This window comes from Lepisma saccharinum, chromosome 29 (assembly GCF_977018435.1).
Source record: "Lepisma saccharinum chromosome 29, izLepSacc3.1, whole genome shotgun sequence".
In the NCBI taxonomy this organism is placed as follows: Eukaryota; Metazoa; Arthropoda; class Insecta; order Zygentoma; family Lepismatidae; genus Lepisma; species Lepisma saccharinum.
In genome coordinates this window covers 12,886,563-12,901,841 of record NC_139257.1, presented here as the reverse complement: position 1 = coordinate 12,901,841, position 15,279 = coordinate 12,886,563, and the positions used below count along the sequence as shown (strand labels likewise).

At 36.9% G+C, this 15,279-nt stretch overlaps 2 protein-coding genes across 2 annotated transcripts in view; one reads left to right on the top strand and one right to left on the bottom strand.

The window, feature by feature from the left end:
* The first annotated feature begins 791 nt into the window (after positions 1–791).
* On the top strand, positions 792–1,511 carry LOC145981393 (uncharacterized). Its single transcript, XM_083114632.1, has one exon. It carries the CDS (start codon positions 792–794, stop codon positions 1,509–1,511), a length of 720 nt encoding a protein of 239 aa, XP_082970758.1.
* A 15-nt stretch (positions 1,512–1,526) lies between these two features.
* LOC145981392 (hippocalcin-like protein 1) overlaps positions 1,527–15,279 on the bottom strand; it is a 72,839-nt gene continuing 59,086 nt past the window's right edge. The window contains exons 5-8 of the mRNA XM_083114631.1: positions 8,965–9,278; positions 5,807–5,812; positions 3,465–3,470; positions 1,527–1,538 (exon numbers count right to left, since the gene is read on the bottom strand). Coding sequence (XP_082970757.1) covers positions 1,527–1,538; positions 3,465–3,470; positions 5,807–5,812; positions 8,965–9,278 — 338 coding nt within the window. The remainder of the gene's footprint in view (positions 1,539–3,464; positions 3,471–5,806; positions 5,813–8,964; positions 9,279–15,279) is intronic.

Genomic DNA, 15,279 nt, shown 5'->3' with positions numbered 1-15,279 from the left:
TCTTTGGTACATTGTTACATTATCGACAGTCTTCGCAAGGGCTATATGACACCGTACAAGTATTGCTTTCGCAAGAAGTGGTCGATGGGCGATTTCTGAAACAAACAATTCAATTTAGGTCAGGATGATCTATTTTGCAAAATGTGTTGATATTTGAGAAATCTGATGGCTTATGCTTGCATCGATCGAGGAACACATTTTGCTAGAAAATTTATATTGACAATGAAGGAATTGTTTAACATCATGTAACAGCTAGCACCTAGTTGATAGGTGTTATTTTGCGTGCTTTCGCGCATAGTCTCAACCAGATTTTTTTAACGGAGGTCAGACTGCTGAAACATTATTTTGAATGTTAAAAGTGCTTGGAAAATTGGGCAAATTAATTACAAATCAACACTCTTAAAGAAAATTAATGTCAAAGAGGGATTTATGACCACCATAACACCCCTTTCCAATTGTTATTTGTTCATTTAGAATCTGAATTTTATCTACTCCCTCTGTCCTATAATTATAGTCCGGTATGCCAAAATGGTAGTACAGGAATTACAGACGAAGAGGCAGATGGAAAGCACACGCATGAGGAGAGGCTCAGCAGATCAGTCTTCAAGATTGTGAAGAGGAACAACGTGACCTTATCGCAACGAGCAATAAATACCGCCCAGACGATTACAAAAAGTGGGCGTTGGGTTGCAACACACCGGTGTGGCACTGTATGAAAACCGGTCTAGGAAGGCACGCTGCAAATCGTTATTAGAGCACTCCTTCAGTGAGTATGTGTGAGAAGAAGAGCCATGAACACACAACCCATGATAGGAAGCGACAGGGGTAGCAAGAACCTTACGAACAGTGAACGACAGGCAGTGTACGAGTTTCTGTTGGAAAACAGTAAGGCTGGTGTATTGAAGAAAGGTGCCATGACAAGTGCGGCAGAGAAATTTCATGTAAGTACGAGAACAGCACGTCGCATTTGGCAACAGGGGCAGCAATCGTTGAAAAATGGGGTCATTTGTGCTACGGTTGAATCTCGGATGAAAGGCAAAGTCGAACCAAAGAAGAAGGATCTCGCCCTACAACGACTACAGCACCTACCGCTGCGAAAGCGGAAGAATATTTGTTCAATAACAGTGGCGCTAAACGTTGCTAAGAGTACCCTACACAGGCGTGTGAAGGCAGGAGAGATCAGAGTGCATACGAATGCGCTGAAGCCATTATTGACCGATGGCAACAATACGGAACGTCTAAAATTTGCCTTGTCAATGGTGAATCCTATCACAGTCGCTTGTCCTGAAAGCGGAAATCCGGAGTTCAACATGGTGATGGAGACAGTTTATGTGGATGAAAAATGGTTCTACCTGATGAAGGACGGTCAGAATTTGTACTTACAGCCCAACGAATCAGACACGCAGCGAACATGTAAAAGCAAATCGTTTATTCCAAGATCATATTTCTGGCTGCCGTCGCCCGGCCTCGTTGTGATCCTGGTCGCAAGCAGTGGTTTAATGGTAAGTTAGGCATTTGGCCGTTCGTCAGTAAGGAACCTGCCAAGAGTAACAGCAGGAATCGTCCTGCTGGTACAATGGTCGCCAAACCATTAACTGTTACCAAAGATGTTTACCGGGACATGCTCATCAACAAGTTAATCCCAGCAATAGATGCACAATGGCCACATGCACTGCGTGCAGGGAGAATCCAGGTGTCCATTCAGCAGGACAATGCACATCCGCATATCGTTCTTAATGACCGTGCCTGGATGGATGCTTCAGCGGCCAGTGGAATCACTTTGGATCTCGTATGCAAACCGCCAAACAGTCCGGACATGAATGTTTTAGATCTGAGGTACTTCCGGGCAATTCAGTCTCTCCAGCATCAGGCAGCTCCACAAACTATTGATGAGTTGATCGCCGCCGTTGAAACATCTTTCTCTGATCTGACACGCGAGAAGCTCAACAACGTCTTCCTCACTTTGCAGTCCTGTCTCATTGAAATTATGCGCGTCCAAGGTTGGAATAACTACAGGATTCCCCATATGCAAAAAGCACACTTGAACTGCAGCAACGTCCTGCCATCCGCTTGGAGTGTCCTCGGAACATTTACGACGCGGCTACAGCAGCACTGCAGCACTAGATCTAGCTCGTTGATGGGATGACAACCTTCTTGGACCAACAATCTCTTTCGTCTTGATGTTTTGTTTTGTCAAATTTCTTGGTCACTTTGTATTGATTCTGGATTGATTACTTTTTATTTATGTTCTTTTGGATACTTGATCGGCCAATTTGTACTGATTCTTGAGTAATAAAGTTGTGTGACTCACTCCCGTGTTTCATTTTCTTCTTCTGTATACACCAATGTCACAGTTTGAATATCAGACAATTATTATGGGACAACAAACAAAGGTGTACCGGATATTAATTATGGGACAGAGGGAGTATTTAATAGTGCCTCCCCGATGGCGTAGTGGTAGCGTCCTTGCCTTGTAATCAAAGAATCCCGGGTTCGATACCCGGTAGAGGCACATAGTCGTTCGGATTCCACTTTAAACTGTAGGTCCAGTCCCAGTTAGTCTATCTGTGCATAAAGTGGACTTAAAACATCAAATCAATCGATTATTTATTTAATACTGACGTCAACCCATAACTGGTTAGATGATGTTCCGCCTCGGGTGAGTGAGTGAGTAGGATCAGATGGAATTGAAGCAAGCGCTCGATATGTGGGCTTGGGCCTTTAATGGTCTGTTGCTCCTCGGGTTATGTAAGGTATCAAGAGGACAGATCAAAGCTTTTGAACGATAAACTCAAAAGTGAAGTTATAAAAGAGTTCAGAGGCACCAAGTGGGTAAAGTAACATTCAGAGAAAGGAAGTAAAGAAGAAGGGACGTCACATGTTTCTTGGCCGTTTGCAACTTACTTAGGACTTAATACACTGGTAACTGTAACCAGAGGCAGAGGGCACACGAAGTAAAGGGAACACAGAGTTTCGGTTTTCTCGATCAAATAAAGAATCTCAATTGACTGAAAGTAACTTTTGGTAAGGAGACCTTAAATGGTTTCTGTTAGAGGGAGTGAGTTGATATAAATTGAGAAGAAACAAAAGGATATGTAAATATAGACTGTGTCGTCTGCTATGTTTGGATATGTTGTTTTATATTATTGATTATGTTGTGCTTGGAGTTTGTAACATGGAGTGTAAATGAGTGATGTTGTAGATTCCTTCTTGCCAAAGTAAAGTATACTTCACCTTCTTATATAACGCCCATAATGAGGCCTACAACATCGTTCTAAACTGTCTCCAGAACTTATAAATTACTTCTAAAAAGGATTGCCGTTACATGATTATGCTACTTTGGGCACTATTATACACATATTGCGATAATTAATATTCGTTAGTTCTCTGAAGATATTATATATTTCTGTTTATTATAATTAACTTGATTTTTTCGCCTGTTAAATCCTGACATTTCTACTTACCACATCCTGAAAAGAGACATGGAATTTCTGTTTAGGACTTTAATTTCAGCGAAAGAAAAATATTTTTTATTTCATGGTGTATGGTACAATGAATCTCTTTGTAGTATGACAGTGAACTTTACTGAATTTCGACTTTTTGCAAGTATATTGAAACACTATAATATTATAGTGTATTCGCTTATAATAGTGTAATAATACTTGCTCTCCCTCATGCAACATTTTGACAATATCTTGGTCCATATCCCTTTTATTGAATTCCATAGAAATACAATATTCTAATAATGGTTTAGCGAGAAAGCATATTGTTATGTGGATTATCTATAAATGGCGTGGATTGGCTCCTAATATTCCATTCTGCCTCATGTAAAACTTATGACAAAAATTTTTAAAAGTGGTCAAGAAAAGGCCCTGAGCGTTTAAATAATTTTAAATTTTATGAGTAGATTGAATGCAGTTATCTCTCGTTGGGATAGTCGGTGCTGTAAGTTAAGTTGAGTATGTGAGTGAGAGAAAGTCACACGCTGTTTTTATCAAGGTTTGATTGGAGGTATAGAAAATTTTGGAATAAGAAACTTGGCTCAAGTAAAACTTTTGCAGGAGAATCTGAATCAGAATATTATTCACTGGTTTCATTGAAACCTGAATTTACAGAGCTACGTGACTCCGTAGGTACAGATTCCTCCAGTAGAGAGGAAAAAATTGTCAACCTGAGAAGTAGTAAAATTTTCATATAGACATGGCATTGAAAAACCAAAGCTATTAGTCAGGATGGAAAATTATAGGATGGATTTAATGTTCAAAATAGCAATAGATTCCAGTGCGAGTATGGATATTACACATTGGCCTCACTTAAATAGTTGCAGCATTAAACCTCCAGTTCTTCTGAAGTTTCCCAAATTGAATGGACTTATCATTCATGTGACTCCCGTAAAATTTTTGGAGAAGTCTGATGAAACATTATATTGTTATGGGCTTGCCGAGGACCACCACCTAAAATATGTCTGTAAACATATGGTAGAAAATACAGCAATGTGGTTTGTAGAAACAAAGGAAAACATACCTACCTATGCGGATATAAGAATAAATGTGTGTTCGATTTGGAAGGTGAGAGGTGGTATAGTTCTTGTGTGGTGAAGATTCTCAAAGCACCGTACTTAATAACTCTAGTCAAGAGCGTCCTCTGGTTCTTTTTTAAGAATTTTAGGTCATTAGGGCCAGTGCAGATAATAGCTCAACTTAGTATTTTTCTATCATATAATTTTAAAAAAATATTTTTAAATGTGTGATATGTATAATCTATATCGGGATCTTGAAATTGCCTAGCCTATTGTCTATTTCCTTTTGTCATTCTTTTAAAATTGAGTCCGTCAGATAATCAATCAGTCCAACCATGTCACAATGATTCATGTAGTCTTTCTCGCCGTCAGTGAGAGGAGAAACCTGGCACGACTCATACAATGGGCCACTAAATTTATTCACCCAGGGCGATTGAAAATCTGGCATTTTAAATGGGAGAGTCGTAAACGTCATATATCAAGCCTACCGGAAGTGTCCTTTGCTTGTTGCGGCCAAGAAACACCGGAACTGTCTACAAGAGCTGTAAAGAATGCATCCGTCAACTACTGACGCAAATGGAGGATGGAAAACAGAAGGTAATGCATTTCTTTTTGACAAATACTGTAAACAATCTGCAGCAACACCTCACTGGCCGAGCCAAGATTTTTCCATTCATTGTTGGGGTCAGGTACAACGTGAAAAAGAACTGAGTCGAATCCCAGCTGTGATGCGTCACAATGTAATTCAATGAGCACGTTGGGATCAACATGTAGAACTGGAGCGGATGTCAGAAAAAAATTAATCTGATTAATCACCGCAAATTGTTTTTCTCCCATATGAAATGCTACCCCCTCTTTTGGTAAGGTCAGTCAGATGTTTACAATGAGACCATAGTCTTTTATGACTCTGCTAAAAAGAATACAGCACTCCACAAAGGAACGAACTTCCTTTAAGTTATTTGACACTGAAATATTATATGTGGCAACTACTTTGTTCGGGTCGTTTGCGACATGCTTTTCATATGGTCTAATATTTCTGTTTCGGCGAGCGCAAAATGACACTTGCTAGGATTTGTTAAGGTTCGACTTTTGCCAGACGAGGATGTTTTTTTTTCCTAATCTCACATTGTTGTGGCCAATTTTCACTAAACGCAATTATATCATCAAGAATAACGCATACGCTCTTCCACTTAAAGGCTGCGAAGGTTTAATGTACATATTGCCTCTGTTTACTATGTATATTAATTTTAATTTTTCGGCTTTTTTATTCCTACAATCTCTACTTACCTTGATCTGAAAAGAGACATGGGATTTCAAGTTAGAACTTTAATTTCAGGGTAAGGTAAATAATAATTTACATTACGTATTACGTAGTACACTCTATCTATTTATGCTTTTATTCTGAACGTTAGTGAACCGTAAATTTTAGTAAATATATTTACGTACTTTAGAATTGAAACTAATTAGCCATGGATTTTCTTATAATGGTGTAATAACAGGTGCTCTCCATACTGCAACTTTGGACAATATCTTGGCTAGGATACCGTTCATTAAATGCAATTATAATACAATACCCAAACTATAGACGCTGGGAAGAGGAGGATCTACTGTAACATCAAATGTTAAAGATAATTCGAGACAGCATTTTGCAGTTCTACATACTCAGACCGTATAATTTGGCATTGACCTACGGTTTTCATATATGATTTAGCTAGTATGCAATATGGTAACACAACTGATGGATTCCTGGTCCCCTTGCATAGAGGACAAAACATTGTCACTATATTTAAGTAGCAGGCCATTTTCGAAATTAACTCGCATCTGAATAACAATTACAATCAAGTTCTAACTCGATTCATGGGGATAATTATGAGACAGTGATCGAATTAAATAAGAGAGAAAAGTTAAAGGGAATTATAATCTGAGAAGTACTATTATATTCTTATTTAAAGCTAGAAATCCAAAATAATCCTACGAGAGGGTCACAATACCAGTGGAATCAGAAAAGTAACAATACAGATAAACATATTAATGTATTTTCATGTGGTCAAACGGATAATTCATTTCGAAAATATTCGCAGCCCTAGTGAATACTTGTATTCGTTTGAATGTGTAATAGAGTTCACTTAATACATAATAAGTATATACTATTAAGAGCTTATTAACCCGTTCTGTGTTTTAATATATTTTGAATCACATTGCTAAATGTTTCTTTGAATTTAATTGGTATGAGTAAAAGAATCAGATATCGACAGTTTCCTTTAAGTGTTTAGATATGCTTTAGAACACGTTAAGATTAATACGTTATGTCCTATTATGAGTTTTACATAAATTCGGTCCAATTTCTCCCAAATTTATGAATAATGTATGATTTTTAGAAGTACAGGTATTTTATAATAAAGTAAAACTTCGTTAATTCGGACTAATGGGGGATAAGTTTACCGGTTTAACGAAAGTTCGGTTTAACTGAAATAACCTAAAAAAACAGCAGAAAGTGTATTAAAACTCCGTTAAGACACTTTTATTATGGTGTATTCAAAGGGCATAGGTCTGTACGACCACGTATTATAGTGACCAGAGTTTTACGAGAATATGCCAAGGTCATCCCTGTGTCAATGCGGCTTCTTCCCAAAAGTCTGTGGGAAACAGAATTTCCTCAGCGGTTGACTGCTTCTTTTTGGCAGTTCTCCCATGGACGTTGGATGTACATATTCTTAGCTGTTACGAGGAAATATGTCGAATGCGATTATTGACTTCTAGCGACATTTAAAACCTTGCATTCTGCTTTTTTCCCATTTGCCTGTCTAGATTAAGCGAAGTCCGGCTTATCGGTGTCCGGATTAACGAGGTTTTATGGTATAACTAAAATATATAAATATTAGTTAATTAGGTGTAATAGGTGCTCTATCTATATAAAGCTATGTGATTATTCAAGAATTACCTGAAGGTATCTGATGTATGTTAAGGTTATTGAAAATTAAAGTAAAATCTCTAGTGTTGATTAAGCTATATGAATGCCCATAATGGACGTTAGTAAAAGTGAAACCAATATTTTGGGTGATTCTCAGACTCAAACCACGGTTATCCAGCGTGGCGAATCAGAGAGTTCTACATAATACTTTTAAATAGTTTAAGCTTGTAGTATGTAAGACACAGATCTGAGATGAACTCCATATATCCGAATTTGTGACAGAAGGTAGACAAAGGTGGACCACCGAATTAAAATTCTCTTCCGGTGTAGATCAATGGCAACAAGGTCTCGAGAAGAAAAGAAAAGATGATTCTCCAACCAGAAAAAGGGTCGGGTATTTTTCAGAGCGGGTTTTGGTCAAAGTAGATCACTTAATTAATATTCAGCTCAGGTTTGCACCAGAGTGCAGAACGATCGATTTACAGAACAAAGTATGTTTACCCTGTGGTGCGGAACTTCTGAGCATTGAACTAAGTTGAGTTCACAGGTGTTTCAGAACCGATTTTTGCCAAAGTTGTTCCAGGAAGTAACATTGCGAGGAACCAAACAACAAATGATAATGTAACTAATCAGTGAAGAGAGAGTGGTTTTTCATAATATTTCACCATGTTTTATTCGGTGATGCCACAAGTATTTTCTGAGAGAACGACATGATATTGAACAATGAAATGAGTATATTATTTGACAGATGATGAATTTCAAGCGTATTGGTTTATAAGTATCAAATCTTTAGTTCCACTAGTGAACTTACTTTATGTGTAACTTATGTGTAGTCTATGTCTTGTTTTAATACAATTTTTGGGTAAAACCGAGTTTATTTCAACAAGGCTCTTACTTTTTGTAAAACCTTTTGTGCGCTTATTTTGACTCAAATGAGGGGAATATATCGATTTAGGCAAGAGTTTTCTTATTGTTATTATATGTTGAACACTCAAAGTGTACTTGGTAAATTTCTAAATTATTATTTAATTGGGATTTTATTCTTATTTATTGACTTACATTTAATTTGCTAAAGTTCCGAAAGTAAAAAGATTGCTTAGTTCAATTTTTCAACGACACTATTCAATAATAATTTTTGCTAAAATATAACATATGAATGAATTATTATTTATATATATTTATAAGGTCCGGAGAAACGGGTGGCCACTCAGTGGGTCCTCTTCAACCAATCAAGTGACCTGGGAACTGTTCATCCAACCACTGCCTGACACAACGCGTAGTGCGGAGGGGCGCCGTTATGCTGGAAATAGGATGATAGTTCGCCGTCTGGTTTCATCAATGAGGGTAACACATCTTCCTGGAGAATACTCAGATATCTCTCCCCATTCAGATTGCCATGAATGAAGACAGGTCTCACAATTCGGGTATTCCTTATCCCAAACCACACCATTACCTTTGCCGCACCGACTTCCTTACAAGGATCTGTCCACGATGAGTTGGTATCTGACCAATAAAGATGATTCTACTTATTTGCCTCACCGTTCACGAATAATATGGTCTCGTAGCTAAACAGAACACTTTTCGGGAACTGGGGATCCTCGTTGCAACTAGCCAAAGCCCAGTCTGCAAACTGCAACCGCCTGTCTGGGTCATCCTGAGTTAAGAACTGCTGCATTTGAATTTTGTAGGGATGCCACTTGTTAGATGCAACACACGGAGTATGGACTTCTGACTTCTGGGACTGAAGCCAAACTCCGGGTACTATGTTTTGGGCTCTTGGCCAAGGATGCCACGCTTGCCGTTGCTGTTTCTTCGTCGGTAGCTGTTCTCGGCCGTCCACTACGTTCTCTGTCGGACACGGATCCCGTCTCCTTAAACTTTTGCATTACACGCAACACTGTGGTATGTGAGACGTCTCTCTCTGGATGCCAGCATTGAAATCTTCTGCAATGACCTTGGCACTGCGCTCTCCACTTATAACAACAATTTCGATCCGTTCTTGGACGGTTAGAGTCATGTTAGATCACCTGAAACAAATAAATACCAAACCATTACATTACGCCAAATGTGAACTTCAACTGTGAAAATATCCTCACCAAATAACGTTAGGAGAAGTAACTGCATATTCATATTTCTGAGAAAACACACATGTAAAATGGTATGTTACATGACACCATTCCCAATTAAAAGTCTGGATGTAATTTAAAGGTGGCGGCTTCCAAGATGGCCGCCATGATACACACTAGCCCCATCTGGCGTGACACCACTCCAATTACCCATATCTGAAATTTCATCGCCCTCCGTCAAGTAGTTTTCAAATTAAAAGGGTAGTGCCAGACTTTTGCCTTACCCTTTAGTAGGTTGAAAAGATTGGATAAGAAATAGAATATTTTATTTCTGGCAGAAAACAGTGCATTCATTCCCGAATGTAAAACGCTTCACACCCCAGGTCATTAAGCTCTCGTTTGTCTGTAATCACGAAATCAAAATGGCGGTCATATGGAAAATTTTAATTCCTGAACTGTTACTTCATTTGGGTTTTTTATTTAATGCAATTGGTAGTCTAAAATTGTATTACGGAAATAAGAAATGTACGCATGTATTGCACATATTAATATTCGATGACAAAATGTAGATCTTACCTCTATTCCTTTTTAACATTATTTTTTCAGCTTTCTTCATTCCTACCATCTCTACTTACCTAGTCGTAAACAGAGATATGGAATTTCAGGTTAGAACTTTTATTTCAGCGTAATGTAAAGAATATTTTACATTATGTACTATATAACGCACTATATACCTTTGTACTTTGATTCTGAACTTAGTGAACTGTGAATTTATTTACATACTTTAGAATTAAAACTAATTGGCTATATACAGTATTTGCATATAATGGTGCAATAATAGCGTTCTCCATACTGGATGTTTAGACAATATCTTGACTTACATATCTTCGTTCATTAAATGCAAATTGAAATCCAATACCCAAAGTAAAGCCACTGAAAAGATGAGGATCTACTGTAACATGAAATGTTAAAGATAATTCGAAACAGTTTGTTGCACTTCGTACATACTGAGACCGTTTAATTTGGCTATGACCTGCGGTTCGATACATGATCTTAGCTAGTAGGCAATATGGTAACACCAGCAGTGACGGCGATTAGGAAGAAGCTATTGCCTCCACTTTTTGTATCTTATGCTCACGCAGTTTTAGCACTTTGCTTCCCGCCTTTGGAACCCAATCGCTGTCACTGAACACCAGTGATGAAATCCCCTGTCCCCTAGCTTGCAGGACAAAATATTATCACTATATTCGTGGAGGAGGCCATTTTAGTAATAAACTAGCATCTGAATAACATCTAAAATCAAGTTCTAACTCGATTCATGGGAAAACTTATGAGACAGTGTTCGACAAACACGCCAGTAAAGTAAATATTTTAAATGGAGGGAGTTTTCCCTTCTCCTGAAAATTTCAGGGACTGAAATGGAAAATAATTTCAACGAAGTCAGAAACTCATTGTACACTGATGAAATTGAATCTTAAGTAGTATTTAATTTCGGTGCGTCTTTTAACATTTAGTTCATTCTTAGACAGTGTCCATATTTCTACAGCTTTTAGTTGTTCTTCCTTGCATCTTTGTAACGTACCGGTTTCTGCACCACACAACGCTACACCTAACACAAAAAACTTCGTTATTCACTTTCTTAGTTCATTGTCCAAAAGTCCATAAAGACGCTTCTTAATTTACTAAAGGATTCTTGTGCCACTGCTATTCTCAATATCCCTTACTGATTACAGCTCATGTAGGAATTCTCACGTCAATTACCCTTGGTCTCTCCCTTGTATCTGCTGTTCTGCTTGTAAAGCCATGTCGTTCGCAAATTTTATATGTTTGATTCTTCTTCTTTCTATTATTACCCTACCTGCTTCATTCTGAAGAAAGTTCTTTACCAATTCTTCGAAGTGGATGTCGAATATTGTATATGTCCTGTAATTTCACTTTCCTCTGTAATTTCTTCTATTCTCAATTTAACTAATTGTTTCATGTACAGATTGATGAGTCTCTCCTGTTTCCAATCTACACCAAACCTTTGAATATCTCCTCTGCTGAAAATTTTGTCTACTGTTCTCAGTAGATCAATTGAAACATCTACTGCGATCAAATTTTGAAATAGATATGAATAAAAATTGTTAATCAGGAAGAATCGAAAGTTATTTTACAGCAAATATGTTAATCGAAAAACACTACATACCATATAAAATATAATATTGAAGGGAAAATTTTCAGTTATAGTCCTTCTACTGTACGTGTACTCTAGCTGTACATTAGACCAGCTAAAGGTGAGTAATAGAAAATCATTTGGTTTCAGTAGATTTTAGGGAACACAATAAGGTACAATTGAAAACAATGGATTTTTCTACTGAAAACAGCAAACATTTTCAGCAGAGCTGTAATTTCAAATAGAACCACAGCGTTAGTGCTCACCTGTTTGTCTGTTTATATGTAATGCAATTCACTTGCTTCACAAGAATTTCTCAACATTTAAAACATACTTTCCTATTCTATGTTCGTGACACATATTTAACTTTATTGCTAAATACTATGTAGTTTTAATCAGCTTAATGCTGTAAACATTACACAAAATACTATTTATCGAGTTTCAACAAGTATTAGATACTTCTGTATATTATAATTAGGTTTAATTTTGAAGATTGTTCTCTACTTACAGCAATCTGAAAGGAGTGATGGAATTTCAAGTTAGAAATTAATTTTCAGAATATGAAAGAAAATAACTTATATAGTGCGTTATGTAGCTTATTGTATCAAATTTTATTTAGAATGTGAAACGTTAGTGATTTGTGAATTTTACAAACTACATTTAAACACTATCAATTCAAAACCCATTTACTGGATACATCACTTACAATAATGCAATGGTATGTTTTTCATCCCGTAACTTTGGACAACACCTAGATTCGTATTACTTTCATTAGAAGCAATTGCAATACAATAACCAATATTAATGTTAATATTTAAGGGAAAGAATCTCTTGTGCCGTTATACACAGACTGTCTAATTGAATAGGTCACTGAGTCAACATTGTAACCAACAAAAAAATCAGGAGACATAAATAGTTTCTCAGATAATATATAGGGTGTATCAAAAAAAATGTTCCATATGAAAGTACCGTGCGTTCATTTCGATCTTCAGCCGAGAGATCGGGAGAGGCGTGGCGGGCGGCGCTGACGGAGATGCCGACATTTGCGGCCTGTAATGCCCGCTTATTTTTATGGATATATGCAGACATTTATATAAATATTGCAAAACGAGCACAGTAATGTAATTGATGCTATTATAAACCCGAGAAAGTATGAGCCCCCCTCAGGCAGATTTGGCTACACTTAAAACTAGCTCAAGATGTGCATATGAGCTTATTGCTCAAGTGTGGTACTCTGTCTAATCCAAGATTTTTGTAAAAATGCCCTCGGGAATTTCCCGTGAAAGTATGAGCCCCCTCAGATTGATTTGCCTACACTTACAAAAGCTACATCTGTGAGATTGTTGTCCATAAGCTTGTTAAAAATATGGCCCTTCTTGATATTGTTTTTGCTACACTTAAAACTAAACCAAAAAGCCACCCACACCCACCCACACCCACACATATTTACTTCCGGTCCACTTCCGGTTTACCCACTTCCGGTCCACTTCCGGCCCACTTGTGGCCTATTTCTGGTTTATTTCTATTGCATCATGTTTTGCAACATATTATTACCCAATATTATGCAATAATTTATTAGGCATGTGTTGTTTTCTGATTGGTTGGTTATGACATAATGTGATGATGTGTTGTATTCTGATTGGCTTATTGTTTCAGATGTTTTCAATGCGGTCCGTGCTTAGGCTATATAAAGACATTTTGCATTACATATCAGCCAGTATTGTGAGAGTTGTTGAAGAGTACAGATGTGTTGTTGCAGTGCTCCTCATATTTTTTAAACACAAAAATATAGCAGATTTGTATAAATTGAATTATAGGTTTGTTTGATTTAATATAGAGAATTTTTTTATTATTCATATCAAACATATTTGTAATATATTGAACAAAAGGTTTATATCTGCCCCAGTTTGTTATACATGACACATGGTATTAGGTCATTGTTTTTCTAGGACATGCCTGTGTAGACATGCATTTGTGCTAGGGCAGTGCTTCTGTACTTATTCTACCTTTGTGCATGTAGGCTATCAGCTTTATACAACCTGTTATAGGTTTATTAAGTATAGAGTTTTGATTTGAACCCCAAGAAACTTTATATAAATACCAAAGCCAAAAATATTAACACACATACACACACACACACACACACACTGAATATACAAAGCACACTGCTGAACCCAACTGATATTTTTTATTAAGTATATAATTTTGATTTGAATCCCAAGAAATTTTATATAATAAACCAATAATAAAAATGCCAAATCAAAAACATTGTAATCAATGCAATAAGAATATATCCAGCCCCAATTGGGCTAAGCATCAAAAGAATTGTAATCCAGACAAATGCAGAACTCCCACTAAAATATGCCCTAAATGCCATAGAAAATATAGCATGGAATATTTCACATATAAACATATAGATACTTGTTCTGCGCAGTCATCAACATTGCCCCCACAACCATCTTCATCTGGTCTGAAAAGGAAGCATGAAGCACCTGTTAATGCTAGAGCAGCAAAGCAGCCACGCTATGAACCCATCCATAGCAGTTTTAATGGCCAACTTAGGGATCACCGTTTTGTATCAGAGCCAAGATGTGACATTAAGAATTTTTTGAACAGTATAAATTCTGATGTGCAGGCAATTCTAAATGCACAAAATGGCTCTTACAAGCTGTCCCTCAAATTGTTTACACAATATAAGAAATCAAATGGCACAAAATTTACACAGCCCCACATAACAGAAACTGTAGCTGTATATTCTAATACAAATTCAGACAAAAAAATAAGCAGTTTGATAGATCAATTGAATATTAAACACTCTGAATTTGCTGCAAAAGAATCGGGTTGGAGCCTATGTGGATCTCCACACAAGCTCTATGTTAATATTTCTGAATTCAGCCCATTACAAGGATCTACATATCTGCCATTACCTGCCAATATTAAAAACAAAAGAGCCGTGGTTAACATAGAAAATAATGATGAGAAATGCTTTCTGTGGTGTATTTTAGCTGCTTTGTTTCCAGTTTTAAGTCATCCTGAGAGAATAACTTATTATAAACAACATGAACATGATTTTGATGATGCAATGGAGGGCTTAGAATATCCAATGTCTGTTCAGAATATTGATAAATTTGAAAAAAAAAGGCCAGGGATATCAATGGTAAACAATTATCTATTAATGTATTTATTTGTTCCACTGGCCGTGGCAATTGCTTGATAGCACCTCTCAGAATCAGTACACTTGATGATGATTCTGCTGTCCCGATTGATGTGCTCTTAATTGAAGGAGATGGTACATACCATTACATTTTGATACATAATCTTGAAGCTTTAGTAAGAAAACAACTAGACAAATTTAATAGAATATTTAAGTTGTGCCGAAGATGTTTTACTGTATTTGATGGTCAAAAAATGGTAAATGGGGTTCGTGAAGTGAATGCAGAAATTGCTAAAAACAAGTTAATTGAACATTTAAAATACTGTGGCAACCATAAACCTGTTCATATGGTGATGCCTAATCCAAATGAAAATGCCAAATTCAAAAAATTTGAAGCCTTGTTGGAACACCCAGCATATATAGACTGTGATTTTGAATCAAACCTCAAACCCCTTGCATTCTGCAGCCCAGATC